General features: G+C 37.8%; 1 protein-coding gene across 2 annotated transcripts in view; it reads right to left on the reverse strand.

Annotated features, from left to right (window-relative positions):
- Nucleotides 1–22,003, reverse strand: part of ZNF407 (zinc finger protein 407) — a 378,216-nt gene that overhangs the window by 342,965 nt on the left and 13,248 nt on the right. For both annotated transcript variants that reach the window (XM_006761911.2, XM_015562762.1), the window contains exons 2-3: nt 10,297–15,002; nt 4,992–5,106 (exon numbers count right to left, since the gene is read on the reverse strand). In XM_006761911.2, coding sequence (XP_006761974.1) covers nt 4,992–5,106; nt 10,297–14,947 — 4,766 coding nt within the window. In that variant the 5' untranslated portion in view covers nt 14,948–15,002. The remainder of the gene's footprint in view (nt 1–4,991; nt 5,107–10,296; nt 15,003–22,003) is intronic.

Here is a 22,003-nt window from a genome sequence, read left to right on the forward strand (position 1 = left end):
TCCTGCTGCCTACAATTACCCACAACCATATATTTTTAAATATTTCCAGCCTATAAAAATTACTAATTTTTGCCACTTGTGTTTATCTGCATTTAGACTTTGATTTGGATAAATTAAGCTCTCAAATGTTCCTTGCTTTATGAAACTCTGCATGTTGTACACTTCAACACAAATAAATGACTTGTACCATTAGAGGTTTAAATAATGTAATGTATTTCATGCTCAGCCTGAAGCTGGATTCCAATGAAGTTGCTAATGCACGTAATGATTAAGTGTAACTCAAATACTAACTGTGTTGTTGAAAACATGACAGGCAATAATTTGGTCTATTATATTCTGCCATTTAATTGCCTAGTACAGACATTCTCTGACACGTTATGAAGCAATGATTTACAATTATTCAAGCTGCAAAGGTCAGAAAGTGACATTATAATCATCTACATAGAGATCCCTTCTAATGCACAAAAACTAGGTAATGCCACACATGCAAAAAATATATATAGAGAGAGAGTTTTACTGCATTAGTAACTTTCTGTTTAAGGTTACTTAAGCCAGCTTAGAATAAACAGTTCATAAGCACACTAATACACAATAGAAAATGTCTAGAATCTTTTCATGAACCCAGAGGTGACAGATTTAGAAAATGCCCTTATTCTCTCCCGATTAGGTAATTCTACTCAACTATTTAACTCTATACACAAGATTCAAGACGAGACGTAAGAAAATCAATCAGAAAATACCATAATCCATAAATCATGCATACCAGGGTTTTGTGAATTATGGCATACAAAGTTAGGTGTATTTCCTAGGTTTACTGAATTGACTAGTTTTCTACTAACTCTTTTTTATTTAGTAACCAGTAATGAAAAACAATAACTCAGGTTGATCAATTTTACCCCTCTTATCCTAATGAAAAGATAATAAAATATTCACTTTTTTAGGCACTTTTCTCTATTATACCAATGTATTTAACTTTTAACCACTCAAGTGCAATAAATTATCAACACATAAAAAACTGGGAAAAATAAAAAATTTTAAAACAGCAGTTTAATATAAGAAAAGTGAAATAGAGAGATACAAATAAGAGAGACTGAATAACATATTAAAGTAAAACACTGTACAAGCAATTTTTTAAAAGAAAATAAATTTGAGCAAAAGCAGGAAATAAGAGTGGCTAGGGGCTGAAAGGAGATAGCTGCAGCTATTACATGCTAGTGAAAACAACCTAGAGAGAAAAAATAAGTACAAATAAAAGACAGCAACCAAAATAACAAATATTACAAAAAGCAGAGAAATAAGGAAAATGGAAGTTAAAGGAAGAAAACAGTGGTCTACCATTACTACTCCATAACTTATGTCCATTACTAAAAATACTCTTAATCTCAAGTTTATCATCTGTACAGTGGGGATAAGAAACATGAGATAAACAATCTCATGAAACTATAGAGATCAACAAATAAATATTACTAAGGCATCCACTAAACCACAGCACTCCATAAATACTATTTATTAGAGTACTATACATACTATTATATGTACACACAGAGAGACACTATTAAATAAATTTAAGTAAATTTAACAAAACACGGTATCTATAACGACTTTTTTGAGCCACTGAGATTTTCAAGTTCTTGACTACTGAAAATAGACAAAGTTAAAGATCATGGATTTAGTAAAAATATGTGTTTAACCTGTTTTTAAACATATGCCCCCCCAAAAAAATTTTAACTTATGTATACGAATGCTTTCCATTACTTGCTATTCCCCCCCCACCACTAAACCCCTCTATCAGACCCATAGCCATTTCCATGTTAACTATCCATCAAGTATATATAAATACATCTGTAGTCTATAAAAGTCCTCAAGTTCACACCCAGATGTAAGAAACACATTAAGAAGGTGTATTATTCAAAAACTGTTCCTCCTAGAAGTAAAAGTAAAATAAAAGGCTTGTAAATAAAGTTATCTATAACATGTTCTTAAAACAGGAGTTCAAAACAATACATTTTTTTAATTTTTACCATGCTTTGAGCATGTAAACCACATGGGTAAACAAAACTTAAATCCCAAGTTCTGAATCCAGCTACCCAGTAGGAATTAGACTGCGAAGACATTCAGCTTCTCTTTCAAACGAACTTAAATCCATGACAGATTGTAGCTAAGATTTGCTGAGAAGGGATAAGAGATTATCTTAAAATTCAACTTAAAGATTCAAAGAAAATCAGTGTAGATTTTAAAAACTGAAATGGAAGTTTAAAAGGTAGCTTTTGTTAAGAGAGTAGCTAATACACAATCTTAAACTAAGCTTCAGAAAAAAATATCAGCTATATATTTAATGAGCGTCATCAAGGTTCAAATAAAAGACACATAAAGATATGATAAAGAACTCAATCACAAATAATCTGAAACATTAATACTGAGCTCGAGTCAACAAAATCCACTATTATTTTTATTAATTTCACCATAAAATACTAGGTTTTGTTTTGTGTAGTTTTTTCCAAGAAAACCAACAGGTCAATAAAAAAAATAATAATAAATATATTGCCTGCCCCACTATTCTTATATAGTATCATGCAATCAAAATTATTTGAAAACATTTTTTCTGTCAACTAAAATAATGAAGAGGTTATTAATAAAGTTATAAAAAAAATACACTAAGACACTAATTACTGCAGAAAAGAAAACACAGTGCAGGACCTTCTGTTTGTGACAAAATTATACTGTTAATGTTCCTGAAAGATCACTTCACCTTTTAAAGCATGATTTTTTTTAAAGTAAAATTTATAGCAATTAAAGCTAATGAAGAAATGCAGCATGAGTTGCTTATGTTCAGGAACTAATAGGTCCACGGAGCAACTCTAAGATTATTTAGCCATCAATGATAATGAATTGACATCGGCAGTGATGTTAATGTACCAATGCTCTCTACTGCCACTAATCTGGTAGCCAACTCTCACATTTTTTTTATGTTTTCCACTTTAATATTTAACTTACATACTACCCTATCCCTTTGAAACACATGAACAACTTATGAGACACTAACATTGAAGGGTATTTAACTCACTATTTTTCTACTCCAACCACATAGGTCAATAGGCATTTTTTAGTTTACTTCAATTCTTCAGAATGATTAGCTGCACTGTGAAAATATCTATACTGTAAAATTATTATGTAACTTTTAAATTAAATTTCATTTCTAAAATAAATAAGAGATCTATCATTTCATGGTCAAATACAATTCAATGACTATCAAAATTCTAAGAGATACAATTTTGGAATCTAGATCGCTTTTCCTATGCACACACATATATGTAGAACTCTACGATAGCAGTATAAAACTCAATATATCTACATGCATTTTCAATTCTTTATCTTGGGCATCAAATATATTAACCGCTAATGCAACATTTCAGTTGTATGTGGTAAGCACTGAGCTAAGCAAAGTGTGCATTATTCAAATTATACAAGCAAAGCCAATCAATCATGTATCATTTTTGATGCTACATGTGTTAAAAACTGTTCTCTGAAAAAGTTTCTTCTTCCTTTTCCAGGGTCTTAGTAACCCTAATAAAAATGATGGAATAAGATTTCTAATAACAGTAGTATGCAAAAATTGTTTCTTTTGTGGAAATGAATGAGAAAGAAACTGCTTATGGTCATCTGACAGCAAATTTTCGTTGAAGTCAGGGCCTTCCTCTTTCCTATAACTCATATGGTAAAAACAATAAATGATATATTTTTTTTAATTTCAAGACCTAGAGCAATTAAAATGAGCCATTTGGTGCTCGACCCTTACAGCTAAAATCAGTAGCAACAAAACTCATTCTGCACTGATCTTCGGGGGGCTTTAGGGCAAAAGTTCGTCTTCATTTACTTTAGCTGCAAGTCACTGAACCATCAATTCTGTCCATGAATAAATCACAGACCACAGTTAATAAAAGTGCTTGCAAAGTCATTTTTAAAGTTATCTTAAGAGTCAAAAAATGCAATGGCATCTTGGGATGAAGTGTAGTATCCAAGAAAAACCAGGTATTTATGACTCAAAAGTCATTTATATTTACACAATAGTGCCAACCAGAGGAATTTTCAAATAAAAAAATAACCCTAATATAACAGGAGCACATTGCATAATTTAATTGAGCCTAAATTATTTTGTGAATTAGACATAAGAATTGCAGGTTTCTGAGATTTCACATAGAAAGTGTTTTTATGTGATACACTTATTAATTCATTTCTCTGGCATAATAACATTAAAACATATTTTTTAATCAGAAGTAGGGTATTAAGATCCAGCTCTGAATGTCCTATGACATACCATAGACACCATGGTATGTCATGGCATTTTAAAACATTTTACATCTCAGTGCTTCCTATTAAATGTAACACATTTGAGTGGCAACTAAAGATTGTGAATGATTCATCAGAAGAAAAACCCATTAACTAAAAAAGGAAAACAAGTTTTGAAATAAAGTTACATGAAAACATACATTATACACTGTTTTTTAAAGGTTCATCCCTGCAATAATAGTAACCAGTTGTCTGAAATTAGGTCCTTTTCTGCTTTTTTCCTTATAGAATATGTCCAATGGATCCAAAGAGCCACTAATGTGATTAAAATTAAAGCAGCAAAGCAAAAGTAAAAAAACATACATACACACTCCTAAAGCTATATTATGTATTTTTTTATGTCTTTAAATGGAATTTCCAGTTCTCTCTGCCAATGTGAATGAACATCCTATAATTTAGTCAATTTACAGATTACAGGTTCAAATTGACCTTGTAGCCCATAAAATTGCTCATCTTCAGTACAGGATTAGAAGTGGAGAAGAATGTCATAACTGTATTTAAGGAATTTATCATAACAATGGGAAGGGGGATATGCATGCGTAATTTTAGCCCCTCTTACTCTTATCAGTTCTGAATTCTGAAACAATGGATATCCTGCACATGCTTCCTGGTTCACACAGTGGAAACGGTTTCAATTTACTCACCCACACACATGACACTTGTATTCCCTCATCCCAAGGTGCCTTTTGACATGGTTTCTGGCATCGCCAAGCTGAGCTGTTGCAAAATGGCAGATCTTGCACTTGAATGGTTTTGATCCTAAGTAAATTTAACATAAAATATTATTTGAATTTGAATAATACTGTACTGATACTTTAAAAAGAGGCTTAGACCTTAAATCATACTTTTAATCTAATTAGAAATTTCTGTCCCAAAAATGGAGCACTTGCATTCCTTTCTAACTTGAAATGACCTGCATTCCATAATTATTCCACCAAGGAGACTTGAATGCTTCAATGAGTGTCCCTAATTTTCAATAATATTTCTAAGATTTAAAGTCAAAAGTGACCCAGGTGACTAGTATCAAGTAGATGAGATGAGATAAATAATTTTAAATATTTTCCTTACAATTCACAAAAGTATCTTTTACAGTCACTCCACATTTAAAATGTGACATTTTAAAAACATAAATGCATACAAGTAGCTGATATTTTCAAGTATATTTGTCATCAAGTAAATAAACTTCTGCAGCTTTGAATTTATTCACATTAATAATGGTATTTTAGATATGTTTTACATTTATTCCCAAAGAGTCACTATATTACTATTTTAACAGCATAGAATTTAAGAATATGCAATGGATAAATTATTTGCTTTTATGGTCATTTCATAGTCAAAAATCTGTACTGATTCTGCAAACCAAAAGAACTGACATGTTAGTTATTATTAATTTCAAGAGCAAATATTTCAACATAAAAACATAGTACCAACAATTTTTTTTATTTCATACAGAAATAAAATTAATCTATATTCAATGAGAAAACAAAACTATTTCATAGTCAACAAACTTAGTGTCAGTAGCAGACTATACCCAATGTATAGTGTCCACATTAATGAGAAGCTACACTTTTTAAGGTGCAACATATATACACCATTTTCTGATTTTCTAGCCACTAAATGTTCAAATAAATGAAAATCACAAAAATCACTGTTTAAAGTCAGTGCAATATGTTTCCAGATTTTTCAGTTCATGTTGAGTCCCTATTTGGTGAAACACCTCTTCTAACATGATCAGACAGAATATGAAATATGTGAACTTGAATAAATATACAAAAAGGCTCAAACAAAAAAAAAATGCAATAAATCAAATTTGATCAATGAACCTTTGTGCAGTGCCCTTGGAAAAAAAAATCCTCCAAGAATACTTTGTTGAAATTGAAGCACTCAGTAAAAAATTTTAGAGTCTTAAATTTCAATTTAATTCCCAAAAGCTGACAAAAAAAGTGAAGCATTTAATTTTAATCTTCTAACAGAAATAAAAAAGTCAACAGTAGTACTAGCACAGGCAGACAAGGTTGAATATTTCACAGTTCAATGACAATGAAGCCAGATCTCTCAATACTTCCATTTCTGCCATTAGAAGTAGATATAAAATATGTTTAACACCTGAATGGTTATATCTAGTCAGCTTTATGTGTAAATGTCAAAAGCAGGTTGAGACTGAAGCTTACAACAATCACATTATATCAATCACATTAGAAACTACAGTTTATTTAAATGATTCTGATAAAACTAAGCCTATCACCACTTTGAAACACTTCATCTCAACAGAGAACTCTATAAAGTGACTTATAAAAGACATAAGTGAAAAGAACCAATTTACCTGTACTTTGGATTAAAATGCATTCAAGATAATAGGTAATTATGAAATTATTAATTTAACAATAACACCAGGACTTCAAACAAAGAGAATAAAGCTCCTTCAACATTTGTATTACAATATAGTGAAAGGATTTAAAATACCTATCTTGTGGATTTAAGCTTTAGTCTTGCTCATCCTGCACTGACATTGTGATGAGCTCCTCCTTGTGTGAACACATGTGCCACAAAGGGCCAGATACAGACCTTCAGTGCTTTCAGTGGACTGTACATGGCTCCTTGGCGAGACACTCTAGCTCCTTCAGGTCTCAGTGATTACCGCTAGTGTATTGACAACACATGAATGAGTTACTGTGTTGACAGCTTTCATGCAGAAATCATGAAGGCTCTGAGTATTTTTCATATCTTATATCCCAAGTAGACTGTGTTAACATCTTTCTGTGCCATTAAAATCCAAACACTAGGGGACCAGAGGTACTACTTTCCTTAATATCAGTCATTGCTGACTGTTATGCAAACATGAATGTGACATTAAAATTAAAAAATTAATAAAACTTTAGGTCTTAAAGAATCAAGTCAGACGTATACACCCAGCATCTAATGCCTGTTAACTCTAGCCCAGTGATGGCGAACCTATGACACGCATGTCAGAGGTGACACGCGAACTCATTCTTTTGGTTGATTTTTCTTTGTTAAATGGCATTTAAATACATAAAATAAATATCAAAAATATAAATCTTTGTTTTACTATGGTTGCAAATATCAAAAAATTTCTATATGTGACACGGCACCAAAGTTAAGTTAGGGTTTTTCAAAATGCTGACACGCCGAGCTCAAAAGGTTCGCCATCACTGCTCTAGCCTGAATGCTACAATCCTCCCTACACACTGGCACTTCAATACTTCATTCACACAACTGTCCATCTACTTATTCACTTCTCCAACAGTAACGCTGAGAGCTAGCTGTGTGCAGGGCACAGAGATGAAGCAGTGAACAGAATCACACCCATGCTCTCACTCTGCTTACTTCCTACAGACCAACTCTCCTGAACCATCTCTTCTTAAGCCAACTCAACCTCTAAAAACGATCACATAATTAGTTACAGACACCACCAACCCTGGCTTGGGAATTTTTCAGTAAAGTCATACAACTCCCTGGTTCCCCACATGTGAACACTTCTAGACAGCACGAGTGACCAGTACACTCGAACAAAATGAAGGCTTGCAGTATTCTAGCTTAAAGACACCTTCCCTGTTACAGGAAATTAAAGCTCTAACAGAATGATGCAGGAGAGAAGAGGACCAGGGTTTTGTACCACTCATGTAATGGGAAAGGAGACCCTGCTCTTTCTGCTCATGCGGTGGCTTCAGACAGCAAACACCCTGGAAGCTCTGCAAAGCTTTTTCCCTATAATTCTGGATGACCAACTCATTTATTTCTTATAGTGCTGCTTTCATCGTACTGAGGATGGGAAGGAAAGGTTACATAAAACATATAGTAAATCACAAAGTATAAAAACAAGGATTGGAAGAGTAAGCCCTTTTCCAGTTAACCATTAATAACAGTCCCTGCATTACTATTTCATGGACATAAGCAACAGATCAGAAAAGCAATTCATTCTAAGAAAAAAACTTGGGAGTGAAAACCTGGAGAGCAACTTTCCCAAAAAATGCCTTGCAAGACTGAAATGGCAGACGGGCATTGTGTCCTCAGGATCACGCCTTTGTTGTGCTTCAGAACACAACAAAAATGTGCTTGCTGATAAGCCCAACACAAAATGTTAAAAAGTATGCTAACTTTTACTAAATGTTACAATCAATGATGTAACTTATATAAGTAGGGTTACTTTGTCACATATTGATAGTTACCTCACTTTCACATCCACATTAACTTGATTTTAAATGCAATTAATACATATAGTCAAGGAAGACTAATGGACTACATTCTGCACTTAACCTGGTGGACATTTTCAAATGGCACAAGTGACCAGTGCAAACCTATTTTGCATTGTAAACGACTAAATAAATCTTAATGGATTAAGAATGATCAGCTATCAACACACAAGGGAAATTAAGTGCTGAAATGCCTACATTGATTATTTTAAATTATTAGCCTTACTCTGTTCTTGAATTTGTATGCTTTTAGTGAGCTTTAACACATTTACAAGACTTATTGACTATAATTACAAGAGAATTCAAGTAATGGACACATCAATTATAAGCAACATGTCTTGACCAGACAGTTGCATAAAGAATTCTAAAAAGAGCTCCATTAGCATTTTCCTCTTAGTTTTATTCAGTTTTATCTGCCTTAAGAGGGCATATTAAGAAAGTACATCTTTTCTGTGCACGTGAACAAGCCCAATTTCTAAAACTGTATCATTTCAGAAAGTAAGCTGTAATACAGCATGCACAGAGGTATTAATAATGCCAACAAACCACCACCAGGACTCCGCTGCACTGGGAATAGCTGGAATCAAGAGTACAATGCTGATATTCACCTAGAACCTAGATCAACCTTATGCAGGTTTCCCTGATACTTTCTCCAATGAAAAACTTTTATCTATGTTTAATCACCCTAAACTATTAATAATGTTTCATATTCTTTTGTCTTTCTCCTGTGATGATGCAAAAATTTTCAAAAACTGCATGAATTTAAAGTATAGCTTTAATAATAAGCCATTACTTTAAAGTACAGTAAAATAAACCTTACAGTTCTAATGAAAATATGTTCATTAAAATGTGAATTTATTATTCAAATCCACTCATAAATTCAACTATGGAGACAGAACTTGTCTAAGCAGAGCACAATGATTTAGAAAAGCTGTCTATTTAAAATAAAGAATGTATGGCAGGTTTATAGAAACAGTGCAGTGAATTTTTACATAAATTTAGAACACTGGCTTATACATTTTTCAGAAAAAAAGTTTTTAAAAAATATCTACCTAAAATTAACCACAAAGCAGAGCAGAGACTCACCAGGTTCTACCAGGTCCTGTATCAATGAACACAAACCCCTGAACATACTGACTTTGAAAGCTGTTGACTATTTCTGATCTTTGAAAGTAGAATTCTGTTGCCTGGGAATTATACTTTTGGATATAAACTAACAGGCAATGAATATTTTTAAATCCGTAAAATTGCATGAAAATGTTTATTATCTCATTCCTCAAAAGCCATTTAATATGTCCTCTGAAACAGTGGTCACGAACCGTTGGTCCGTGGACCCCTGGTGGTCCATGAAGTCCAAAAAGTTGGCGGCTGCTGCTCTGAAACAGTGTCACTTAATAGATACCTTGAAAAACCAAACAGTTTGGACCGAAAACATGTGAAAAGCTGTAAGAGACAGGAATGTAACAAAAGCACCAGAGGCACTAGGCCTTTTGATAAAATTGAAAGGTATTTGTGAAAGAGCCTGCCTTTGAGATCAATGAGGCCTACAGGCCCTCATAGATGTTAAGTGTCAAAAATGACTGTGGCAGTTGTCCCAAGCACCACCCAGCAGCCATGTGAACCGAGTGAGGGCCAGCAACAACTGCAGCAAGGATTGCGTATCGGGTGGGAGGGAATGTCCAGATTTTACCATTCAAGGGCATGTTATAGAGAAGCACAGGTGCCGCGGTTCACATACCTGTATGAGTGCGGATGTGGGCCAGGAAGTCCATAGAATTGCTACTGCGACACATCTTGCCACAATACTTGCAGACATTTCCCTGATTCTCCTCTCGCTCTCGGTTGATTTGCTCAGTGTCTTCCACTATGTACTTATTCACCTCCCGGAGCAGTTCCTCATGCTGCCCTTTAATATGCAGAAATAAATTTTGCTCCGAATCAAAGGGCTCTGTACATTTGACACATTTAAAGGTGGCCCCGCCCTCCGGAAGCTCCTCCACACTGGCCTGTTCATTTCTCATGTGGCCAGCACTAGCCAAGTGCTGATGCAGGTTGCTCTCTGTGTAGAAGGACTTTCCGCACAGCAAACAATGGAAGTGTTTCTCCTTTGTAGGATGCTTCATGGCTATGTGAACATTCAGTCCACTTAACCCATCTGCTAAGAAACCACAGTCATCACAACGGATTCGTGTGGATTCACCAAAGGAGCTACCTTCAGATTTCTTCTTTTTCACACCTTGAGCACAGTCTTTTAAGGGTGACTCACTCATTCTCACTTCTGTTGTTATCAGACCCTCTTCACACTGGTCTATCAATTCACCATCTTCCGGGTTCCTTATTCTTATTATGGAAGAATCAAACCGGCCAAAGCTATACATGGCCTGCCCTTTATCATCAACATTAATTATAGTTTCATAAACATCATTACTTTCAACCGTGCTATCAGAAGCTGGACCATCCTCTTCTATAACAACTTCAGTTTCATGTTGGGAATTCATCAGAATTTCCTTATTTTCCAAGATAGAATCTCCTTGCATAGCTTTCAAATCCACTGAACTCTGCACATTTCCAACTTGGTCTTGACCACGGCTATCCAGGTTTAGCTGTCCTCCCATCATTCTCATCACAACAGGGACGGTGCTTTCAGCTGAATGGGCTCCATCCAGATCTCCGAGACATCCATGTTTACTGAGGATTTCACCTCCATGGTCTCCTCCATTCCCTCCATCGCTATCACAATGTGCACTTGGATCACCGATGTCATTCAATTTATTGTGATTGTTCTTTGTTGTCTCATAAATTAAAGCTGAACTTCCTGAATTTTCATTCTGAAATTTGCTTGGGGAGCCACTAGAGGAAATGTTAAGGGTCACCACTTCCTCAGGTTTCCTAACTTTGTCCTGGGCAAGGGGCTGTTGCAAAGTTTCACAAAACGAAGGACCTTCACTAAGATTAGATTCTTCTTCAGTCTCAATTTCTATAGAGTCAGGAACACAGAGTACTTTAGACATGTCTAAGTTAGTATTCTCATCTAAAACAGAACGACTAGTAGCATTTCTAGATTTAAGAGTTTCAGGTGATTGGTCTGAAATTATCTGAAATTCTTCAGAATTTTGTCGATGCTGCTCCTCAGGTATAACGACGTTTTTGGACATTTCTGAAGGACTTGCTCCCACGTCAGAAGAGTTCAGGTGAGACTGCCTTTTCACCTTGTGCTTTTCTGTTGCTGCATGCCTGGTCATCTCTCGATGAGTCACAGCATAGTAATCACATGCCATGCAATAAAATGCAAACTCTTTTGTGTGTTTCCGTTTTACATGCAGTTCTAAGGAAGCTGAAGAGTGAGCACTAAACTCGCAGTGTGCACATTTATTGTCACTTGTGCTCAGAGCACCTCTCTGTGAGCATACTTCCCTTTGCTGCACCAGGGCCTCTGGTTCTAGAGATACTTGTTCCTTCTCATCAATAACGTGACTGCCAGCTTCCCCATCCGTAGAATGAAGCACATTTTCAACTTCAACTTCAATTGGATCTCTGTGCTCTTGTCCTGGTTTTTCTGAACTGGAGGGATCTGGTTCAGCTGACTTATTAGCCTGTTCATCTGAACTGGTGCTCCTACTACAGGCTTCAAGGTTACCCCCCTCAGGGCCAATAATGATATCTGAACTTTGTTTTCCATTTGCTTCTATTTCTACACGTCCTTTATGCTTCTTGGTAGCACAATGACGCTCCATATCTCCCTTAGTTACAGTATAATACTTACACACTTTGCATAAGTAACTGTATTGGTGACTATGTTTTCGTCTAATGTGAACGGTCAGATTTGTAATACTAGAGGCCAAGAGGCCACAGTGTGAACATGTCCGTGAGATGTTACCTTTGGGTCTCCCTCTCTTTGGAGTGGTGGTCAAAGCTAACTCATCATCTTTGGAGATTATGCCAGACTGTGGCTGTTCCTTGGCAGTGAGTATGCTCTTCTCCAAAGAGTTACATTCCTGAAATTGCACACCTTCTACGTCGCCTTCTGTCCTCTCGTTTCCAGAAATTGTAACCTCTTCTTTTTTGTCATTTGCACCTATACAAACCCTTTCAATACATTCTTCGAAGCTTAAGCCAATATTATTTTTCCTAGCATTTTCAAGATGTTTGCTTCTCTTAATGTGTTTCTCCATTCCTTCTTTGCTCAATGAATAAAGATTACATGCTTTACAAAGAAAGTGGTAGTCCTGACCATGCCTAAGCTTTATGTGTCGTGTGAGAACAGTGGAGGACCGTGTTTTGTAAAAGCACTTCTTACATTGAAATTGAGGTTTATTGGAATGCCTTACTTCACTTCCATGGCTTACCCGGGTTTTAGTCAGTTCTTCCTGAGCCACTCTTTCTGACTCGCTCATAGTCTCCTTTGTGTTTTCTGATTCTAAAGTACTTAAAGGTAAAGTTTGTAAAACCAAATCATTGTTAAATGATTGAGAAGTCTTTGGTTGAATCAATAAGCGAATATGCTTCTCAGTTGTCTTGTGTTCCTCCATGTCCTTCTCAGACAAGAAGTACAGATTACAGGGAGAACAGAGAAAGCCCATACTGTGCTTTTCCTTCATGTGGTTTCTAAGATGTGTTTCATTCAAGGAAATAAATGAGCAGCACTGACAACTGAGGACAGAGGCAGTTTGCTGAAGCTGGTGATTGTGCAAATGTTCATGTAGGTCCCTCCTCGACATGCTGGAGAAGTCACATGTCTGGCAGGACAATTTCACCTCTTTTGCATGGCACCTTTTCATGTGGACTCCCAACTCTGTCCTACTTGTAGACACTTGGCCACAGTCTGTACAAGTACATGTCATCTGACGGTCAGAAGCTGCCCTCACTGTGGGAGGGTCAAAGTAGCTCACAAGGTGGGCATTTCTTTCATCCTGCTTCAGGTCCAGGGTTTCTGAGGAAGACACACACAGACTGTGGGTAGTGCCACCCGTTTCTATGTGTTTAGGCATGGACTCTGAATCAACTGTTTTCATCTGTGCTCTAACGTGTTTCATATATATCCTGGGAGATTCACTAGTGCCCCGTTTATTAATTCCTAAAAGATTAAACCTTTTCTTGGCTTGGCCTTTTAAGGGAAAAGGGCCGCTTCGTCGTCGGAAGCTATTAGCCAACATGAGAATGTTTCGCTCAGGTCTCGGTCTCGAGGTTGCGCTGATACTATGTGCTGTCTGTAGAGACTTTTTGGTAGATTCCAATTTATCTAAGAGACCCTGTGAGGCTACTAATGCTCCTAACTTTTCACTCTGGTTTTCAGGATTTCGAGTTGTACCAAAGGAAGTGACATTTTCTTCAACAATCTCTCCCTTTTCTAGCAAAGTACTCCTGGACGGCCTCATTTCAACAAGAAGCTCACTGCTACTTCCACTCTGCTTAGAAATGCTGCCTCTGAAATCTTTAAATTTGCTTCCACCATTTCTTAGTCCTTTTGAATCACTATTCTTTGCTATTTGTTTAGATGTTCTTGGTTTTACACGAACATTCTTTGTTCCAATGGTACATGATTTCTTAGGAAAAGGCTGTTTTGTTAAGATCTGCACAAATCCTCCACGAGCAGCAAGATTCTGGCGCCGGAGATGTGTTTTTCCAAGACAATGTGCGTTCAAAAGGTTCTCTTCCACACACTGAAAGCCACAAAGGTCACAAGAAAAGACGGTCCGTGACCCATGTGTTTGTGTGGCATGGGTCTGCAATGCTGGGCTGCTCTCCGCTCCGTGGCTGCAGGGGCAGTGGGCAGGCTCCTTAGACAGCGGCATGTGACATTCAGCATGCTTCTCCAGGTCCGAGCAAGAAGAAAACAAACGGTCACACGTGTTGCACTTGAAAGCTGAATCAATCTTCCCGATGGTACAACTAACACTAGCAACCTCTTTGCTAGGGAAGGATTTTGTTTCTGGGTCAAGGGAAACCATTTCCTGAGCAATCGTCTTCTCAGTGTCTGTTTTCAGAGAAATAGTGTCAGTTGGGCTAGAACTGCAGAGAAGGGAAAACGAGGTGGGAGGGCATGTATCTCCATCTGAGCAGTCATTCAGGAAGGACGCCTTCACCATTTCACCGGACGGGACCTCCACTTCGGAGAACCCATGAACACCCTGCTCTTCAGACCTACAGGGCTCAGCCTCACTGAATTTCATTCGTTTGGAAGCATGTTTATTTCCATCTTCCTCTACAAAAACGCTGGTTGATGACTCTGAAAAAGCTCTTTTGCTAGTGGAATTCTCAGAGGAATTCACTACCAAATCAGAGAAGGGCCTACACTCCACATCCTGAGATGAAACAGTCCTTGAGTCTTCTGCTTCCTTGTTTACATTTTCGTCCTCTTCGTTCTCTGGTTTCTTCTCAGTATCCATCATTACTAATGTGCCGACACTGCTCCTCTGTCAGGGTAGCTCACTTGGCACTCATAACCTGTGAAGAAAACAAACATGGTATTAAACCTTTGAACATAAAAAAAGACACACATGTTAATCCAAAAATCAACATAAGGTGAAATACTGGATGAAAAATATTATAAAATTAGCCTCAATAAGATTTCCTTCATATTGAGATTAATCTGATCACATGACCCTTAATGAAAAGTATGAATTAGATTTTGGGAACACCATATCACCACACTGTGACTCAGGAAGCAACACTATGCTATCTTCCATAGAAAGGGGGATTTTCTCAAACAGCTTGCAAAAAAACTCCCAAGTTTCAACTCCCTTCACCACTACATTTCAATTTACTAATTCTTTTTTCTAAATAGAGAAGCCCCCTTTTCAAATTCTGTTTCAGTGGACTCTCACTCTATAAAGCAGATTAAAACAAAACTGCTGCCGGGTGGTATGGCTCTGTGGTTGAACATTGACCTATAAACCAGAAGGTCAGGACACATGCCTGGGATGCAGACGATTCAATCCCCAGTAGGGGGCATGTAGGAGGCAGCGGACCAATAATTCTCTCTCATCATTGATGTTTCTATCCCTCTGTCCCTCTCCCTTCTTCTCTCTAAAATCAATAAAAACTTAGTTTTTTAAAAAGCTACACAAATGGCCAAAAAGCACAGGTAAACATAATCTACATCAGCAGTCGCTAGAGCAATGCAAATAAAGCCATAAGGTAGCACCACTTCATATCCACTAGGATGGCTAGAATCAAAAAGTGAGGCAATAACAAATGCTGGTAAGAATGTAGAGAAACCAGAACCCTCACACAATGCTAGTTGGGATGTAAAATGATGCTGCAGCTTTGGAAAACAGTCTGGCAAGTCCTCAAATCACTAAACATGGAGTTACCATAGAGCCCATCAATTTCGCTCCTAGGTATATGCCCAAGAGAAACAAAAACGTATGTCCTCACATAAAAACTTGTACACAAATATTTATAGTAGTATTATCCATAACAACCAGGAAGTGGAAACAACCCAAATGTTCACCAATGACTTAATGGATAAGCTAAGTGTGGTACAGCCATACAATGGAATATTATTCAGTCACAAAAAGAAATGAAGTACTGATTAATGCCATGGGATGAGCATTGAAATCATTATGCTAAGTAAAAAAAGCCAGTCACAAATGACCACATACTTATATGATTCTTCTTATAAGAAATGTCCATAATGGGCAAATCTATAGAGACAGAGAGTAGATTACTGGTTCCTTGGGTGGCAAGGGGATATAGATAAAGGGTATATCTACTTTTGAGATGATGAAAATGTTGTAAAATTCACTGTGGTGATGGCTGCACATATCTGAGAATATACTTAAATCCATTAAACTGTAGCTTAAATGAGTGGATTGTATGATATGTGAATGTCTCAATAAAGCTACTTAAAAATATATAATTTGTCATATATAATCTACAATACAAAAATCTCTTGTATTTGTAACTGTATCATAATATAGTGACATGCTGTATGTTTCTTGTTAAAGAGTGAAAAAGATAAATGTACATGGTTTTATTGCACTTATATTATTTCTTCAGACTGTGTTCCAGAAAATATTAATTATATCTCTGGTCAAATAAGTTTAGAAAACTCTGGTTTGAACAAAATTCCTTTACACAGGATTTCTCAGTACATAAGCATTTCTCAAACTAATTCTACTACAGAACCCTTTGTTTATCAAGAATCTAGAGATTGGTGTTCCAAAGAACCTTTTAGAAAATGTTCTTTTAGCCCTGGCCTGTGTGGTTCAGTGGGTTAGTCATCGTCTGTGCACCAAAAGGTTGCCGGTTCCATTTCCAGTCAGGGTACACATCCAGGTTACAGGCTCGATCTCTAGCAGGGGGTGTGCAAGAAGCAAGCCAATTGATGTTTCCCTCTCACATCGATGTTTCTCTCTCCCTTCCTAGCTCTCTAAAAATCAATTTTAAAAATGTTCTTTTAGATACAGCATTAGTTTTGTTATTCAACATTTGTAATAGGAGAATAAAAGGAGGCAAGAGAGATAAATTCTGCAATTACAGCAGAGAACAACATGAAACATCGGCCTTACAATGTAAGTAAGGGGTGAGACAATATATTATTTTTAAATACATATATTTGTCATCCAAGACACTCACTTATGGTCAAGAAAAGTCACTCTCATGCATGCAACAAGTGAAAAAGAAAAAAAAACACACACACAAAATCTATGAAACAACAGAAGACATTGGACATCGGCAACAAAGGGTAGTAATCTCTGAGAGAGGACAGCTAAACCAAGGGAGTCCCAGCTTACTACCTGGAGCAAGGACCCAGGCCACAGTACAGGGAGCAGTCTCCCAACAGAGTTGAGGGGCAGCTAGAGTCTGTAGAGCAGATTAAAGGAAAGGAGAGGTGCCAAAAAGAGAAGCTCAGAGGTCTACAGAAGTCCCATAAGACAGAGAACACTGGCAACTTCCCCCGCAAAAAAAATCTGTTTTATGCACCTCACACTAAGTCCTGAGACGACTACTGCTCCAAATTCTTCCATAGCAGATTCATTTTGCCTGTTCCGAAGTTCATGTAAATGCATTCAGACAATATGTCTTTTGAAGGAGGAGGGTCTGGCTTCTCCTGCTCAGCACAATATTTTTGTTGAACATACCAGCAAAATGCACGGCATGGATATATCTTGATTCTGTTAATAGACACCTTAGCTGCTTCCCCTTTTTTGGCTCTTATGGTAAAGCTGATATGAATATTCCTGTACAAGTCTTTTTATGACTATTTTCATCTCTTTTGTGTAAATACCCAAGGGTGGTACTACTGGGTCACAGGGTGAAAGGACAGGGTTAACTATATGAGGCACCGCTTGACTTATCTGCAAAATGGTCACACTGTTTTACATAGCCACCAGCAATGCCAAGAATTCTGAGAGACCCACATCCTCGCCCACATTTGACGCTGTATCAGTCCTTAAAATTTAGTCATTCTTTTCTGCAATTCCCTGATGACTGGGGATGGTGCCAAATACTTTGTTTTGTGCTTTGTGAAACACTTGTTAGCCTTTTGCCCATTTCATAATTCGGTTGTTTTTTATTATTAAGCTGGAACAGTTGCTTATGTATTCTGGGCATAAATCCTTTCTCAGACATTGTGGTATAAGAGGTGTTCACTAAGTACTTCTAGATTAAATGAAAAATGTCTAAGATACGCTTCAAAATAGTTCAGAAGAAGGGCATAGTGAAGGCTATGTGCTGATAATAATGCAAGCTGCAAGCTGAGTAACTGTGACATGGGGATTCAACATATTAGTACTCTTCCATCAAATTGTGTAGTCTGTTTATGTTTGAAAATGTCCATAACAGAAATTATGGTCAATATTTTTTTAATGCCTGTTCTAAAATGGAGTGAATTCCCTTCTTCCAATGTTGAGTCTAGCCATTTCTTACTCATCCATAGCTGTGGCACACTATATACTGCCCTCACTGTGGACACGGCAGGAATTTCATCTCGAGAAATAATACGTATAGAATATAGAACATATAAACACTGACTTAGGAAAGACCCACATGTGTCTATTCAGAAGTCATGGTCTAAATATAATGCCCAACTCACATATTTTTGGAGACAAGAGAATGACAACTACATGAATACGCAGGAACCAAATAATAAACCCTTTATTATCATCTACATAATAGCTTCAAAAACTCTAAAACAACAGGAGGAAATGTTTCTACACTTGTTATTTCCTAACTAATTTTTTAAATTACTGAAATAATTCAACATGTCACTATATCAAGAAAGAACAACATTCAACATACATATACTGGGTGCCTACCATATGAAGGCATTGTTCCTTAAAGGCCCTTTACTTCTCTCAGGAACAACTGCAACCCTTGGAGTACAGAGTACGGAAACGTGTCCTCTGAAACCACTGGGACTTATACCCAGTGGAGAAAAAAATTAAGTCTCAGATTTCTACCCACAGTAAAGTTTCAACATTCAGACGACCTGATAAGTATTTACACTAGAATAATGAGATGTATTATGAAGCCAAATCTTAAAGCACACTACTATGTTTCCTGTACAAATTCATCAATTACCACTTAATGCATATCCTCACCATTCCCAACGATTTTTAAATATGCAGGCCCATTTATAGTGTCCACTCTTATCCAAATTCTCAACTAGCTGTGCCCTAAGAAATAAGTTACATGTCACTTCATCATCTTCAATTTTACCTATAAATTATTAACTCACCAAGAATCTATCACGAAGGAAAGTTCCTGCCATAACTGAAATAGCCTCTTCTATGGTTTTAAAAGGAAAAAAAAAGTAGCAAAAAAAGAAATCAAAACACTCATACTTTTTAAGAACAATAATAAAACAAATCACTAGCAGCCTTCTGATGACACCTACTGGCCACTTCTCATGGGAAGTTTCCTGCAGCATTTTAAAGGATTTCAGGAACTATTAGAGAAATATAACAATTATTCAACCATTTCACATGCTATCATTACTACTGGGCAGCAGGCATGAAAATTTTCACTCATTTACCTCCTTTTTTCCCACTTTTTCTCATTACAATCTTGTCTTTGTTTCTCTCTCATCCCTTTTCTCTTTTCTAACAAGTATACATTAAGCAAGCTTGAGTTCTCTCTTCCTCTTTTTCCTGCTCTTTCTTTCTCTCCACATGCCCCACACATACACATGCAAACTCACACCCACAGACATACTCTCTCACTGGTATGACGAGGCCACCCACACAAGAAACTATCTTCTCTCTGCCTCCATCTCATGCCATCCCACTCTTCAACCCTTCTAGAGTCATCTGAATTAGTGGTACAAGAAAGCAGTGTGAAGTTAGCACATGTTGGCACCACATCAATAGTAAAGTCACAGCTGGGGATGCCTGTGTGCAACCTGGCAGGTGTGCGCACACAGGCATATACAAAAACTCTCAATGGGATTCTGCCCTTTCCCTCTGTAGGGTTCAGAGAAAGCTGCAATGCAGACACCTTTCAGATGCCACAGTAGGGACTCTCTTCTCCTGGAAGGACAAGGTAGGGACAGGTAAGACTTCCTACAAGCCTGTTATGAGCTATGAGGTGACAGCTGAGTGAGACAAGAATCGATAAAAATTGGTGGACTACTCAGATCTCTTTCTTAATCTACCATTTGCAAATGGACTTTTTATTGAAACTATGTCTTACCATTATACTATTACCTAATTTAATAAAGTAGCACCAAGTCCATATAGAGAGTCTGTTAATGAGAAGCTGTAATATTAGTTGATGTTACAAAACACCATGGCATATACTTTATGTAATTTCCCCTCACTATTCTCTCCCATCAGAAACATCAATTTGTAACAGCGACCACAAAGTAAGGTATCTGAGCCTACATATAACCACATCACCTTTCTATGAACATGAATAAACTCTTGCATGACAAAAAGAGTATAATTTAATACCCTAAAAGCCACCAATGGGATACACCAGAGGCAGTTTTACCACAGTTAGATAGTAACATGGTGTGGTGAGTTCAGAACATGAACACTCAAGCTCAGGACAGGCTATAGTGGATTCCCAAGTCGTAAGTTTGTAGACGTGTACATTACCCATCCAGGAAAATGCCTGTGGTGGTTTAAGATGAGTCCACAAATTCTGGCACTCCCTTCAAAAAGTGGAGCCTGCCTCCCTCCCCTTCGTGTGGGCTGGCCTCAGTGACCTGCCTGTACCAGACAGAAGTAATGAAGTGAGGGTACTCAACTCTAGAGACAACGTCATGGAGGCACTGTGCTCCCTGCATGCCCCCTCTTGCATCCCTCCACCTGGGAAAATCCTGTGCCTGGTTGTGAGGACACTTGTGCAGTGTCCTCTGTACAAGGACTTCAGCCTCCTACCAAGCACCAGATGGGAACAGGGGACTCCTGCTGACAGCCACGTGAGTGAGCCTTCTGGGGAGCAGCTCTGCCAGTCCTAGGCCAGACTTCAGATGACTACAGCCCTACTAAATCCTGACTACAGCCAAGGAGAGACCTGCAGCCAGAACCACCAGGGAAGCCCAACCCAAATCCTGATCCACAGAAACTACCAGGTAATAAATGCTTGTTGCTTTAACCCACTAAGTGTAGTTGTTAATCCTCACCTGAGGATATTTTTCTTTTCCACTGATTTTTAGAGAGAGTAGAAGGGAGGGAGGAAGAGTGTGGGAGATGGGGAGAGAGAGAGAGAGACAGGGACAGAGAGAGAGAGAGACAGGAACAGAGAGAGAGAGAGAGAGAGAGAGAGCGAGGGAGAGAAACACCTATGTGAGAGAGATACATCCATTGGTTGCCTCCCACACCTGCCCCAACCTGGGCAGAGGATCAAACCTACAACCCAGGTACATGCCCTTCACCAGAATCAAACCCAAGACTCTTTGGTGCATGGGCTGGTACTCTAACCACTTAGCAACAGCAGCCAGGCCCTAAACAATTATGTTTTGACATAATCTGTTATCTAAATATATAAAAGTCCTAAGATGCAGAGTGTCTCGGGAGTTCGAGCGGGAGATGGGGAGTTTGATCACTCGCTATGACGTGCACTGACCACCAGGGGGCAGCACAGAATGAAGGAAGGCCCTGGCCTACAGCCAGAAGGCCCGGATTGGCCTAGGGACCCTACCTGTGCAGAAAATTCGTGCACCAGGCCTCTAGTGTAGCAATAAATTACTAATATATTCCCCTTCTCTGTCCTTTCACCTTGTCTAGAATATATATGGCTGAAGTTTACCCCTCCTTTATGTGTAATATACATATATATATATTAGAGGCCCGGTGCACAAAAATTTGTGCACTGGGGGGGAAGGTCCCTCTCCCCGGCCTGTGCCCTCTCATAGTCTGGGAACCCTCGGGGGATGACCACCTGCTGGCTTAGGCCTGCTCCCTGGGGGGGATTGGGCCTAAGCTGGCAATCAGACATCCCTCTGGCAGCCCGGCAGCCCTCGGGGATGTCCACTTGCCAGCAGGGAGCAGACC

This window comes from Myotis davidii, unplaced genomic scaffold (genome assembly GCF_000327345.1).
Source record: "Myotis davidii unplaced genomic scaffold, ASM32734v1 scaffold96, whole genome shotgun sequence".
NCBI classification, from domain to species: Eukaryota; Metazoa; Chordata; class Mammalia; order Chiroptera; family Vespertilionidae; genus Myotis; species Myotis davidii.